Source organism: Oncorhynchus clarkii, chromosome 20 (genome assembly GCF_045791955.1).
Source record: "Oncorhynchus clarkii lewisi isolate Uvic-CL-2024 chromosome 20, UVic_Ocla_1.0, whole genome shotgun sequence".
Lineage (NCBI taxonomy): Eukaryota > Metazoa > Chordata > Actinopteri > Salmoniformes > Salmonidae > Oncorhynchus > Oncorhynchus clarkii.
In genome coordinates, this window is record NC_092166.1 from 150,888 (window position 1) to 166,340 (window position 15,453).

Below are 15,453 nucleotides of genomic sequence, written 5' to 3' on the forward strand. Positions count from 1 at the left end.
ATTGTTATGAAGGCATAATGAGACCTTCAATACATTGTTACTATTGTTGGTTAGCTATCTATATTTTTTTCTCTCCATATTAGCATAGATCGGACATCAGTGAAAACACCAGAAAATAAGATGCAATGAGCAGTTTCTTGTCATTGTTACTAGCTATCTGAACCCATAACACACACCTTTCGGCCACATCGATTCGAGCATCATTTTTGTGAATTTGTCAGCCAACCTGTACATTCTATTTCTATGTGAGTCAGGGGGTATAATCTGTTCACTTAATTTCTATGGGTGATTTAAGTGTACAGTCTTTTCACTGTATTTCTATGGGTGAGTCAGGGGTATAGTCTATCCACTAATTATTTATGTGAGGCAGGGCAGGCGGGGTTGGGGTTACTCACATTTGATCTCATCTGAATGGTCGAGGCAGTCGATTTGGTGGTTACAGAACTTTGTGAGGGGGAGGCACCTGCTGCCGTCGCTACAGGCCCTGCTGCCCTCTGGACACTGGAGGGAGGGGAAGGGGCTACACGTTTTGGTGTCGACAGGTTGGTAACCACGTCCACATCGGCAGCTACGCCCCCCTGGGTAGGCCAGGCACAGCTGACTGCAGCCTCCGTTCTGCTCTGAGCAGCTGTTCGTTCCTGGGACAGAGAGGACAGAGTAGAGTTGATTAGACCATTGGCAGAGCTAGATGTAACACTACTTACCTCCGAAAACACTACAGAGGAAGTGAGCTTGTTCAGTGTCTCTGCACAGTGACACCATTATACCGTCACCTAACTGCACAGTGACACCGTTATACCGCCACCTAACTGCACAGTGACACCGTTATACCGCCACCTAACTGCAGAGTGACAGCATTATAACGTCACCTAACAGTGACACATTCACTGGGCCGTGGTGGACACTCACCTTTCTGACTGGTCTTGCTGTAAACCCTCAGTGCCACTACATTGGTATTGACCTCAAACCACAGCTGCTTGGGCTGAAATCCATCACTGAACCAGATTCTAGTCACATCTACAACAGAGAGGCAGAGCCAGAGGGTGTTATTTAATGGAAGCCTCTAATATAATCCAGATAGAAATCAGGCATTCCCCAGTGTAGCTGTCTAGTCCCTTTACTTGTTTCAATCTTTACTAATGACATGCAGCCAGTGTACCATGTATGCAGATTGCTTCAGTCACCGCTGTTCCATAAGGTGAATGTTATTTTTATCTGATTCTACTGCTTGCATCAGTTACCTGATGTGGAATAGAGTTCCATGTAGTGCTGTACGCCTCCCATAATCTGTTCTGGACTTGGAGATTGTGAAGAGACCACTGGTGGCATGTCTTGTGAGGTATGCATGGGTGTTTGAGCTGTGTGCCAGTAGTTCAAACAGACAGCTCGGTGCATTCATTTTGTCAATACCGCTCACAGAAACATGAAGTCAATCTCTCCTCCACTGAGCCAGGTTAGATTTACATGCAGATTATTAATGTTAGCTCTATGTACATCCAAGGGCAAGCCATACTGTTCTGAGCCAAATGTAATTTTTTTACAGCCCCATTTGTGGGACCTGACCACACAACTGAACAGTAGTCCAGGTGTGACAAAACATGGACCTGTAGGACCTGCCTTGTTGACAGTGCTGTTAAGGCAGCAGAGCAACACTTTATTATGGGCAGATTTATTTACACAAAGCCAGTGGCATGTCGTTAGTATAAATTGAAAAAGTAAGCTGCCTAGACAGCTGCCCTGGGGAATTCTTGATTCTACCTGTATTATCTTGGAGGCTTCCATTAAAGAACACCCTCTGTTCTGTTAGAAGGGTAACTCTTTATCCACAATATAGCAGGGCATAACAGTGACAAGAAAATGTACTCTTTGGAAATACCTGGATTTCTGCATAAATTGGTCATAAAATTTGATCTGACCTTCATCTAGGTCAACACAATATGTTAAAACAAACAATTATATATATATATTTGTTTTTATTGAACAATGAAAACATTCACATTGCAGCATGGAAAAAGAATGTGACCCCTTGGATATAATAACTGGTTGACCCTCCTTTGGCAGCAATAACCTCAAACATTTTCTGTAGTTGCAGATCAGACCTGCACAACGGTCAGAGGTATTTTGGACCAATCCTCTTTACAAAACTGTTTCAGTTCAGCAATATTCTTGGGATGTCTGGAGTGAACTGCTCTAATGAGGTCATGCCACTGCATCTCAATCGGGTTGAGGTCAGGACTGACTGGGCCTTTGATTTACTAATGTGTTTTGGTTTGTTGTCCTGTTGCGTCACCCAACTTGTTATGCTTCAATTGGTGGACAGATCGCCTTAAATTCTCCTGCAAAAAGTTTTGATAAACTTTCATTTTTCCATCGATGATAGCAAGTTGCCCAGGCTCTGAGGCAGCAAAGCAGCCCCAAACCATGATGCTCCATCCACCAAACTTTACAGTTGGGATCAGGGTTTGATGTTGGTGTGCTGTACCTTTTTTCTCCACACAGTGTGTGTTCCTTCCAAACAACTCAACTTTAGTTTAATGTGTCCACAGAATATTTTCCCAGTAGCGCTGTGGAACATCAGGTGCACTTTTTCAAACTTCAGACGTGCAGCAATATTTTTTTGGGACAGCAGTTGCTTCTTCCATGGTGTCCTCCCATGAACACCATTCTTGTTTAGTTTGTTTTTACATATCGTAGTCTCGTCAGCAGAGATGTTAACATGTTCCAGAGATTTCTGTAAGTCTTCAACTGACACTAGGATTCTTCTTAACCTCATTGAGCATTCTGTGCTGTGCTCTTGCAGTCATCCTTGCAGGACGGCCACTGCTACGGAGAGTAGCAACAGTGTTGAACTTTCTCCATTTATAGACAATTTGTTTTTACCGTGGACTGATGAACATCAAGCCTTTTAGATGTACTTTTGTAACCCTTTCCATCTTTATGCAAGTCTACAATTCTTAATCTTAGGTCTTGAGATTTATTTTGGTCGAGGCATGGTTCACATCAGGTAATGCTTCCTGTGAATAGCAAACTCAAATTTTGTGACTGTTTTTTTTCTAGGGCAACGCAGCTCTAACCAACATCTCCAATCTTGTCTCATTGATTGGAATCCAGGTTAGCTGACGTACTTTTTCCAACCTACACTGAATGTTTAAATGACGTATTCCAATATAGACAAGAAAAATACAATCATTTGTGTTAGTTTAAGCACACTATATTTGTCTATTGCTGTGATTTAGATGAATATCAGATACATTTATGCAGAAATCTTGGGAATTTCACAGGCTTCACTTCTCCTTCCATTTTTCCAGCAACAGACTGATCAATAATGTCAAAAGCCGCACTGAAGTCTAACAAAACAGCCCCCCCCCCCCCCCCAATATTTTAATCATCGATTTCTATCGGCCAATCAGTCATTTGTGTAAGTGCTGTGCTTGTTTAATATCCTTCCCTATAAGCATGCTGAAAGTCTTGTCAAACATTCTTTCCCAAAGTTTACTAAGGGTTGGGTAGAGGCTGACTTGGGCCAGTAAAAGGGGCTTTTACTATTCTTAGGTAGTGGAATGACTTTAGTTTCCCTTCAGGCCTGAGGTTACACACTCTAGTAGGCTTAAATTGAAGATGTGGCAAATATGAGTGGCAATATCATCCGCTATTTTCCATCCAAGTTGTCAGACCCCAATGGCTTGTCATTGTTGATAGACATTTCTTTCACCTCTTCCAAACTCACTTTACGGAATTCCAAATGAAGGGTGGGGCTGTGTCTTTCAGCGGCTTGGGCTAGGGGTGGGGCTGTACTGTTCAGGGGTTAAGGGTGTGAGGTGTGGAATGTAGGGTGAGGTGTGAGAGGCTGTACTGTTGTCAAGGTTATGGTTAGGGGTGTTGGATTGTACCATTGTCAAGGTTAGAATTAGTGGTGCCGGGGAGGTTGCGCACAGTTCAGACGCCACACTTACGGCGAGTGGTATTGAATCGAAATTAAAAGAGCGAGCTGGCAAGTTTAAGCGCTTTGCTTGATGTACCGATTGGATTCATACAACCGCTCAGACTTCCTCGTTGGTTTTGGGTGGAATTCAAGCATAACAGCGATCTTTCCTACATTTGCGAATATGAGACCATGATTGCGCTTCCGTGGTGGTTGGTAGAGAAGCAACCTTTATTTGCATCAATTAACATGTATTAATATAAATGACCATTCCTCCCGACAGTGGAAGAAGTGCTCTGGCACACTGCATGAGTGCTTCATCAGCACCGCATTGACAGAGCGGCAGAGGCTGTCCAACCAGATGCAACTAATGGTTTCAGACCGCACTCTATCTATCCCCCTCTTCCAAAGAATAGGTTAGGTATTTTTTTCCAGTGCAGCGATAGAGCTGTGTTTGATCTAGGGTTTATGGGTGTACGGTGTGGATTAGGGAGGTGTAGAGCTGTATAAGGTGTGGATTAGTGAGGCGTAGAACTGTGTTTGATCCAGGGTTTAGGGGTGTCCGCTGTGGATTAGTGGTGTGAGGTGTACCATACCTTTATCCAGGCTGCTCCACAGGAGGACATTCTCAGCCAGTGTGAGGGACATGAGGCCGGGATCTGCTTTAAACTGTTTATATCTAGAACCATCCAGAAGAATGGAGTCGATAACTCCAGCACCTACAACAAGGGACATGTTTTCACTGAGGACAGCAAGTCTGGGGAAATCAATTCATCCCAATGAGGTATTCCACATTGCTTGTAAAGTGCCATAATCTAGGTCGGCCCAGTTAGTACAGGTTATAATATCTCTTTCCGGCTACCCGGATAAAGCACAAAATAAACTTCAGTTACTGCTAAATACGGCTGCTAGAATCCTGACTAGAACCCAAAAATTTGATCATATTACTCCAGTGCTAGCCTCCCTACACTGGCTTCCTGTCAAAGCAAGGGCTGATTTCAAGGTTTACTGCTAACCTACAAAGCATTACATAGGCTTACGCCTACCTATCTCTCTGATTTGGTCCTGCCGTACATACCTACACGTATGCTACGGTCACAAGACGCAGGCCTCCTAATTGTCCCTAGAATTTCTAAGCAAACAGCTGGAGGTAGGGCTTTCTCCTATAGAGCTCCATTTTTATGGAATTACCCATGTAAGACACGCAAACTCGGTCTCAACCTTTAAGTCTTTACTGAAGACTCATCGCTTCAGTGGGTCATATGATTGAGTGTAGTCTGGCCCAGGAGTGGGAAGGTGAACGGAAAGGCTCTGGAGCAACAAACCGCCCTTGCTGTCTCTGCCTGGCCAGTTCCCCTCTTTCCACTGGTATTCTCTGCCTCTAACCCTATTACAGGGACTGAGTCACTGGCTTTACTGGGGCTCTTTCGTACCGTCCCTGGGAGGGGTGAGTGGGTTGAGTCACTGATGTGATCTTCCTGTCTGGGTTGGCGCCCCCCCCCCCCCTTGGGTTGTGCCGTGGCGGAGATCTTTGTGGGCTATACTCGGCCTTGTCTCAGGATGGTAAGTTGGTGGTTGAAGATATATATCCCTGTAGTGGTGTGGGGGCTGTGCTTTGGCAAAGTGGGTGGGGCTATATTCTTCCTGTATGGCCCTGTCCGGGGGTGTCCTCGGATGGCGCCACAGTGTCTCCTGACCCCTCCTGTCTCAGCCTCCAGTATTTATGCGTCGGGGGGCTAGGGTCAGTTTGTTATATGTGGAGTACTTCTCCTGTCCTATTCGGTGTCCTGCGTTAATTTAATTGTTCTCTTTCTCGGAGGACCTGAGCCCTAGGACCATGCCTCAGGACTACCTGACATGATGACTCCTTGCTGTCCCCAGTCCACCTGGCCATGCTGCTGCTCCAGTTTCAACTGTTCTGCCTTATTATTATTGGACCATGCTGGTCATTTATGAACATTTGAACATCTTGGCCATGTTCTGTTATAATCTCCACCCGGCAGAGCCAGAAGGGGACTGGCCACCCCACATAGCCTGGTTCCTCTCTAGGTTTCTTCCTAGGTTTTGGCCTTTCTAGGGAGTTTTTCCTAGCCACCATGCTTCTACACCTGCATTGCTTGCTGTTTGGGGTTTTAGGCTGGGTTTCTGTACAGCACTTTGAGATATCAGCTGATGTACGAAGGTCTATATAAATAAATTCGATTTGATTTGATTTGGATTTGATTATAATCTCACCCAAATCAGCTTAGTACAGGTTACAGTCTCACCTATGTCAGCCCAATACAGCCGAGTACCCTTGTTGGAGAACAGAAGGGAGGTTGGCATCACGGCCTTCCTCCAGAGCAGCTTCTGACTACGTCCATCCATGAAGGCACAGTCCACCTGCGGCAGGCTCCTCACATTCACCTGGCCCAAGGCCGTGAAGCACAGGCGTCCTGTGGGGGGGTGCAGGGCAATGGAGGTGGTTCCCTGAAGGCCTAGTTGGAGTAGAGGTGCAGTGTGCTGCCCCCTGGTGGTGGTGACATGTAGGTCAGGCTGCTTCCTGCTGCTCCAGTACAAGTTAAGTGTGACCCAGTCCACAGCCAGAGCCATCACTGTATCATCCTGGAGATTCAGGACTCTGCTGTCTGGTGTCAGGCCTGAGCTACTCAGTTTCAGGAGATCGACTGAGCCCTGGGCAGCATCAGCCAGGTATAAATTCCTCTCCTGTACAGCCAAATCCAGCCCCGAGGCCTGGTGCACCCACGGCAGAGACCATATATGGTGCTCAGGCAACCGCTTCAACCCCACACCATTATGGATGGTGCTAAGGTATATCTGAACAGAAAGACACAAGCAGAAAAATGAATCTAGAGTCATCTATAGGTGGAGGCTATCTGACCAACAGTCAGGTTTAGGTAAAATCACAGATCACTATACTGTCCTACATGACTGACTGCAGTTGGAGAGTCACATACCTGTGTAACTGCAGTAGGAGAGAGGAGCAAGAGGAAGGTGGTGTCTACAAGGGTGGAGCAGGTGAGGCCGTCCCCAGCCAGGAGAAGCCCTGCTGCACATCTACACACAGCTTTGGGTCCCGTAGACCCAGCCCTGGGGCCTGTAGACAGTCCTGGAGCCAAGAGACAGATGTGGGAACACTGGAGCTTCTCACAGGGGCTGGACACGTTGGTCTGCCGGAGGGGGTGCATAATCTACACAGACAGCACGAGAGAGATACTTTTTACTGACCATTATAAACACGGGAACATAAGCAACTTCATTCTTTTTTGTACACCTTTATTTAACCATGTAGGCCAGTTGAGACCAAAGAAGTGCGAAAAAAAATCAAACAGTTACAAACATACAGTCAATAACACAATAGAAAAATGTTAAGTGCAAATTTAGAAGAGTGTAGAAGATTAGAGGTGAGGCCATAAATAGGCCATTGAGGCGAAATAATTACAATTTAGCATAACACTGGAGTGATGGATGTGCAGATGATGTGCAAGTAGAAATACTGGGGTGCAAACACACAAGAGGGTAAGGTAGTTGGGTGTGCTATTTACAGATTGGCTATGACAGGTACAGTGATCGGTAAACTGCTCTGACAGCTGATGCTTAAAGTTATAAAGGAAGATATGACTCCAGCTTCAGTGATTTTTGCAATTCATTCCCATCATTGGCAGCAGAGAACTGGAAGGAAAAGAAAAGGAAGTGTTGGCTTTGGGGATGACCAGTGAAATATACCTGCTGGAGCGCATGCTACGGGTGGGTGATGCTGTGGTGACCAGTGAGCTGAGATAAGGCAGGACTTTACCTAGCAGACTTAGATGAATTGGAGCCAGTGGGTTTGGTGACAAATATGTAGTGAGGGCCAGCCAACGAGAGCGTGCAGGTCGCAGTGGTGGGTAGTGTATGGGGCTTTGGTGACAAAACGGATGGCACTGATAAGACTGCATCCAGATTGCTGAGTAGAGTGTTAGAGGCTATTTTATAGATGACATCCCCGAAGTCAAGGATCGGTAGGATGGTCAGTTTTACGAGGGTATGTTTCGCAGCATAAGTGAAGGAGGCTTTGTTGTGAAAGCCAAATATAGATTTAATTTGGGATGAGAGATGCTTAATGTGAGTCTGTAAGGAGAGTTTAGTCTGACCAGACACCTAGGTTTATGTAGTTGCCCAAATATTGGGGCGTCAGGGTAGCCTAGTGGTTAGACTGTTGAACTTGTAACCGGAAGGTTGCAAGTTCAAACCCCCGAGCTGACAAGGTACAAATGTCATTCTGCCCCTGAACAGGCAGTTAACCCATTGTTCCTAGGCAGTCATTGAAAATAAGAATTTGTTCTTAACTGACTTGCCAGGTTAAATAAAGGTCAAATAAATAAATAAATACAAATATTTTAAGTCAGAACCGTCCAGAGTAGTGTTGCTAGTCAGGCGGGAGAGTGCGAGCAGAAATTAGTTGAAGAGCATGCACTTAGTTTCACTTGCATTTACAAGCACTTGGAGGCCGACTGGTGTATGGAATTGAATCTTGTTTGGAGGGGTTTTAGCAGTGTCCAAAGGGCCAGATTTATACAGAATGGTGTCGTCTGCGTAGAGGTGGATTAGAGAATCACCAGCAGCAAGAGCGACATTGATATTTACAGAGAAAGAAGTCGGTCCAAGAATTGAACCCTGCGGCACCCGCAGACTGCCAGAGGTCCAGACAACAGGCCCTCCGATTTGACACACTGAACTATCTGAGTAGTTGTTGAACCAGGCGAGGCAGTCATTAGAGAAGCCAAGAGTCTGCCGATAAGAGTGTGGTGATTGACAGAGTCGAAAGCCTTGGCCAGGTCAATGAAGACTGCACAGTACTGTCTTTTATCGATGGCGGTTATGACATCGTTTAGGACCTTGAGCGTGGCGGAGGTGCACCCATGACCAGCTCGGGAACCAGATTGCATAGCGGAGAAGGTACGGTGGGATACGAAATGGTTGGTGATCTGTTTGTTAACACGACTAAGACTTTAGAAAGTCAGGGCAGAATTGATATGTCTATAACAGTTTGGGTCGAGTGTCTCCCCCTTTGAAGAGCAGTGCAGTGGGCAGCTGGGAGGTGGTGCTCTTACTCTCCATGGACTTTATAGTGTCCCAGTACGTTTTGGAGTTAGAGCTACAGGATGCAAATTTCTGCTTGGAAAAGCTAGCCTTTGCTTTCCTGAGTGACTGCGTCTATTGGTTCCTGACTTCCCTGAACAGTTTTTATTTCACCTTTATTTAACCAGGTAGGCTAGTTGAGAACAAGTTCTCATTTGCAACTGCGACCTGGTTAAGAAAGCATAGCAGTGTGAACAAACAGAGTTACACATGGAGTAAACAATTAACACAGTAGAAAAAAAAGTATATAAATTGTGTGCAAAAGGCATGAGGTAGGCGGATAATTACAATTTTGCAGATTAACACGAGTGATAAATGATCAGATGGTCATGTACAGGTAGAGATATTGGTGTGCAAAAGAGCAGAAAATTAAATAAATATTAACTGTATGGGGATGAGGTAGGTAAAATTGGGTGGGATATTTACCGATAGACTATGTAAAGCTGCAGCGATCGGTTAGCTGCTCAGATAGCAGATGTTTGAAGTTGGTGAGGGAGATAAGTCTCCAACTTCAGCGATTTTTGCAATTCGTTCCAGTCACAGGCAGCAGAGAACTGGAACGAAAGGCAGCCAAATGTGGTGTTGGCTTTAGGGATGATCAGTGAGATACACCTGCTGGAGCACGTGCTACGGGTGGGTGTTGCCATCTTGACCAGTGAACTGAGAGAAGGCGAAGCTTTACCTAGCATGGACTTGTAGATGACCTGGAGCCAGTGGGTCTGGCGATGAATATGTAGCGAGGGCCAGCCGACTAGAGCATACAGGTCGCAGTGGTGGGTGGTATAAGGTGCTTTAGTAACAAAACAGATGGCACTGTGATAAACTGCATCCAGTTTGCTGAGTAGAGTATTGGAAGCTATTTTGTAGATGACATCTCCGAAGTCGAGGATCGGTAGGATAGTCAGTTTTACTAGGGTAAGTTTGGCGGCGTGAGTGAAGGAGGCTTTGTTGCGGAATGGAAAGCCGACTGTAGATTTGATTTTAGATTGGAGATGTTTGATATGAGTCTGGAGAGTTTACAGTCTAGCCAGACAGTTACTTATAGATGTCCACATATTCTAGGTCGGAACCATCCAGGGTGGTGATGCTAGTCAGGCGTGCAGGTGCAGGCAGCGAACGGTTGAAAAGCATGCATTTGGTTTTACTAGCATTTAAGAGCAGTTGGAGGCCACAGAAGGAGTGTTGTATGGCATTGAAGCTCGTTTGGAGGTTAGATAGCACAGTGTCCAAGGACGGGCCGGAAGTATACAGAATGGTGTCGTCTGCGTAGAGGTGGATCAGGGAATGGCCCACAGCAATGGCAACATCATTGATATATACAGAGAAAAGAGTCAGCCCGAGAATTGAACCCTGTGGCACCCCCATAGAGACTGCCAGAGGACTGGAGAGCATGCCCTCCGATTTGACACACTGAACTCTGTCTGCAAAGTAGTTGGTGAACCAGGCAAGGCAGTCATCAGAAAAACCGAGACTACTGAGTCTGCCGATAAGAATATGGTGATTGACAGTCGAAAGCCTTGGCAAGGTCGATGCTAGGCTGCTAACCCTAACCCAATAAATCACAAAAATGGGACAAAAACCAAATTGAAACTGCATGCAGATTTCTGCAAAAATATCCTCTATGTACAGCAGAAAACACAAAATAATGCATGCAGAGCAGAAGTCGGTCGATACCGCTAATTATCAAAATCCAGAAAATAACCTACAACCACCAAAAAGGAAGCAATACCCAAACCTTCCACAAAGTCATCACCTACAGAGAAATGAACCTAGAGAAGAGTCGCCTAAGCAAGCTGGGGCTTAGTTCAAACAGACCACACAGAGCCCTAGGACGGCAACACAATTAGACCCAAACAAATCATGAGAACTAAAATTATTCTTGATACACTGGAAAGAAATTACAAAAAAACCAGCCAGCTAGAATGCTATTTGGCCTTAAAACAGAGAGTACACAGTGGCAGAATACCTGACCACTGTGACTGACTCAAAATTAAGAAAATCTTGTACAGACTCAGTGAGCATAGCTTTACGATTGAGAAAGGCCGCCGAAGGCAGACCTTGCTCTCAAAAGACAGGCTATGTGCACACCCTAACCCAAAATGAGGTGTAAACTGACTTGCACTTCCTAACCTGATGCCAATTGTATGACCAGGTTATTGTCACATATTTCCCTCAGACTACACAGATCCAAAGAATTTGAAAGCAAATCCAATTTTGATCAACTATCTCTCCCATCTATCTCTCTCTACATATATATAGTGAAATACCGGTGAGCAATCACAGAAGCCACAAGACAAAGGGCAACCAGTGAAGAACGACGACCATTGTAAATACAACTTATATTTCTGTTGGTTTATTTTCCCCTTTAGTTAAAGTACATTTGCACATATGACACTTGAAAGGTCACTTTTCTTGGAGCTTTTGTGATTATGTTCCCTGTAAATTAGTATTGTTTCAATATTGTTTATTATCTACATATGTTTGCCATGCCAATAAAGCCCTTAAATTGAATTGAGAGTGCGAGAGACCGCGAGACACTTCAAGACAGAGGGAGAGAAGGGCAACATCATGACCACTACCACTGATTATAAGGGTTGAACCCATGCCCTCAACCCCAATTCTCGTCTAAAGCCTTACCCTGATGCCAAAAGGCTGTCCAGGTCTTTTGAGTAAAACTTTGCGATTCTTGCCCGTGTTCTTGTGGGATACTTGAATAGTTCTCCTCTTGGTGTCAGACCAGTATACCATGTCATTGAAAACCATTACAGAGAATGGACTGGGCATTTCAGTCAGCTGCAGAAGCTTTTGTGAAGACAGACAAGAGCAAAAATAACCGTCTTAACCAGTCACATTCCATGTTTACAGTAAAGTTCATATCTAGACATTCCATGTTTACTGTAAAGAGTATAACCATAATTCATGTTAGCTGCAGTGTTACCCTGACATTGTGTCCTTCCAGGGACACAGAGCCGATGCACTGCAGTTTTTCATCTGCCCAGTAGATTCGGTCAGTGAGAGTGTCCACAGAGAGACTGACTGGCCAGCTGAGACCACGAGTCAACACCACCTTCCTCTCAGAGCCATCCATCCCTGACCGCTCTATCTGGGGATTGCTACCAACCTCTGACCAATACATCAACCTGGGAGAGAAAGAACAACGATTAGTCAACATCAGGGGTAGGCAACCCTGGTTCTGGAGTGCCCAAGGAACTTCAAGTTTTTCATTTAACCAACCTGGAAGACCAAGTGTGTTGAATTTAGGCAATCATTACTAAGCTGATCAATTAGCTCAGTTGGGACAAAATCCTGCAGTAGCTGCAGCACTCCAGGAACAGGGTTGCCTACAGCTATCAGTCTACCAAAATCTGTCCTACAGTCCACAACTTCAGATGAGTTTATGCTTTATTATATTCTACTGAAGCTTTATTTTAACACCCTGTCCCCTCACCCACCTTTGTGTGGCAGCTTCCCTTTCACATGTGATATGTTTTATGAATGCTGCAAAATGAATTGCCTGTGAGGACATTGAAGTTCTGAATACTGGCTAGAGCAATTAAATATGTAAGGGGGAGGAGTGTTTTTACAACCAACATAATAAAATTAAAAACACGTCTTCCTTCAGGCTCAAGTAAGCAGAGCGGTTCAAAAAAATAGGACAGACTTTCATACAAACTTCTAAACAGGTGGAAGCGCCAGAGGGACCTGCACATCTATCATAAGGGTGAGGGTTAGGGTTAACCCTATCATAAGACTGAATTAGGCCATTTTGATTATGAAACATTTTCCCCACACCATTTACAAACCAACCACATTGGGAACCTAAGTTGGAGTCCGTGTCAAACTATACAGACCCTAGGGCCTCCCGAGTGGCGCAGGGGTCTAAGGCATTGCATCGCAGTGATAGCTGTGCCGCTAGAGATCCTGATTCATGTCCAAGCTCTGTTGCAGCACAGCTGCGACCGGTAGACGCACGCAGCGGCGCACAATTCGCCCAGCGTAGTCTGAGTTAGGGGATGGTTTGGCCGGCAGGGATGTCTCGTCCCATTGCGCTCTAGCGACTCCTGTGGCAGGCCGGGCGCGCGCACGCTGACACGGTCGCCAAGAGTACAGCGTGTCCGCCGACGCATTGGTGTGGCTGGCTTCCGGGTTAAGCGGGAATTGTGTCAAGAAGCAGTGTGCTTGGTTGGGTTGTGTTTCGGAGGATGCACGGCTCTCGACCGTCGCTGCTCTGAGTCCGTACGGGAGTTGCAGCGATGAGTTAAGACAAGACTAACCACCAATTGCATACCATGAAATTGGGGAGATAAATGTAAAAAAAAATATATGAACTATACAGACTCGTATATAGGGATTTGGTTTCATTTTCACAATTCAGACTTATTGTACTTGTCATGATTTATGGGCTAAATCATTGTCTGATTAATTTGATTATTTGTGGATTTTATAGAAAGTGCGTGATACATTCCATATGCCTATTTTAGTTTTAATTTGATAGAATTATAGTTGTCTATAAGCATTGTTTGAAGCTCAGTTATATTCAAATCACCCTACCATCATATCTAAGCCAATGACCCCATTAGAGGAAAATGTGCAAATCAACACTGACTCATGAGCGAGAACCACAAGGAAAACAAATTGTTCAGTTCCATATTGGCTTAAATGTTTGTTTTTTCACCTCCCTCTAGAAAATCCACTGTTAATATTCAATAAATTCTAACTACATCATTTCTGTTACAATTTTTCATTATTGTTTACTTTTACCTAACTTGTATTGTATAATATGTTGAATAATCACCTTCCGGTGTAAACATCATGGAAATTGAAAACAAAAAAACTATGTGAGTGAAGGCATGGACCAGAAGTCCGCCCCCAAAAAATGGAAATTCACATGAGCACCACAATGTCTATTTATTTTATTTTATCTTTATTTAACTAGGCAAGTCAGTTAAGGACAAATTCTTATTTTCAATGACGGTCTAGGAACAGCGGGTTAACTGCCTGTTCAGGGGCAGAATGACAGATTTGTACCTTGTCGGCTCGGGGATTTGAACTTGCAACCTTCCGGTTTCTAGTCCAACGCTCTAACCACTATTCCACCCATGCTCTATCAAGGTTTTCCTGCACACAGCTATGGCGGTCTATTGTACTTCAAACAATTTGTACACAGGTTGCTTTGTCTCAACCTCCTCAAACCCTGATTCATACTCTTCAGAGGGATAATGGACTTTTCAGGGTCGTGTTATAAAAACAGAGTGATAGGTATATTAATTTGTATACCCTTTGGGCGGCAGCAGCCCTCACACCCGAACCCACCCTTTCTGTGGCAGCAGCAGTAGTGAGCGAGGCTGCTCCAGATCCTCATCCAGAACCACTATGTAGTTCTGAGACTTTACTGTAGATGTGCCCAGCCTCACAGCCAGAATCTGACTGGCCAGCCCATCCAGCCAGTACAGGTTCCTGCCAACCCAGTCCACAGCTATAGACTCAGACTTCACACCTACAGAAAAAAAATTATTTTAGCAAACATCTAGTAGACAGTAGGGCTGAGACTGTACTTGGTACTAACCCTGTCCTTGGTTAGGGTACTAACCTTTGACCAGAGTGCCTGTGTCCTTGGTGTTGATGGAAGTCCACTTGATGCTCTCCTCCTCCAGACTGACCCAGTATACCCTCTGGTCTCTCCAGTCATAATCCACACAGAACACAGGTGTCTGACTAGTGGAGAGCAATGAAAGGCTGGAGCTATGCAACCCCAACACCAGCAGCTCATTCTGAACAGATGCCAGCAGGTGAGCCTCATCTACACAGACAAAATATATATCAATATACCATGACAAAACCCACCATTCTGAATACAATGACAAAACTATTAGACAAATCTACATTTGTTGCGTCTATTAGGTTGAGCCAGCAATGCATGTTAGAGTATTTTCTCCCCTTAATTTCTCCATGTGACATAATTAAATTTGGCACACTGGTTGGGAACTCAATTTCCTAAATGCTCAGATGGCACTGCAATCCGCTGGCTCGTTTTCTTGCTGGAAGGATGTATAGAAAACTAGCATTCTCCCATAGGGATTCACTAGATGCCATTTGTGACCCATCATATTTTTTCAGTCTTATGTAGCAAAATTTGAATTGGTGTTTTTACATTTGATAAAAGTACTCAGAGCTTCAAAATGGCATATCATACACCATAGTTGGAGGAAACATGAAGTAATGCTGCTTTAAAAAGTTGATATACTTAGAATCCCATTTAGGAGTAAAAAGCATTCGAACATTTGAGACCAACTGGCTTGATTCGGTCTTATGAAGCAACATTTAAAAAGGTTTTTTATTTTATTTTTTACATTGGAGTAGAGTAGACAGAGCTAGAATATGGTATATCATACAATAGTTGAACGCGAAAG

General features: G+C 44.6%; 1 protein-coding gene across 1 annotated transcript in view; it reads right to left on the reverse strand.

Annotated features, from left to right (window-relative positions):
• Positions 1–387: 387 nt before the first annotated feature.
• LOC139376475 (very low-density lipoprotein receptor-like) overlaps positions 388–15,453 on the reverse strand; it is a 38,958-nt gene continuing 23,892 nt past the window's right edge. The window contains exons 12-20 of the mRNA XM_071119108.1: positions 14,634–14,843; positions 14,357–14,540; positions 11,982–12,183; positions 11,681–11,845; positions 6,880–7,113; positions 6,190–6,739; positions 4,519–4,641; positions 910–1,017; positions 388–638 (exon numbers count right to left, since the gene is read on the reverse strand). Coding sequence (XP_070975209.1) covers positions 388–638; positions 910–1,017; positions 4,519–4,641; positions 6,190–6,739; positions 6,880–7,113; positions 11,681–11,845; positions 11,982–12,183; positions 14,357–14,540; positions 14,634–14,843 — 2,027 coding nt within the window. The remainder of the gene's footprint in view (positions 639–909; positions 1,018–4,518; positions 4,642–6,189; positions 6,740–6,879; positions 7,114–11,680; positions 11,846–11,981; positions 12,184–14,356; positions 14,541–14,633; positions 14,844–15,453) is intronic.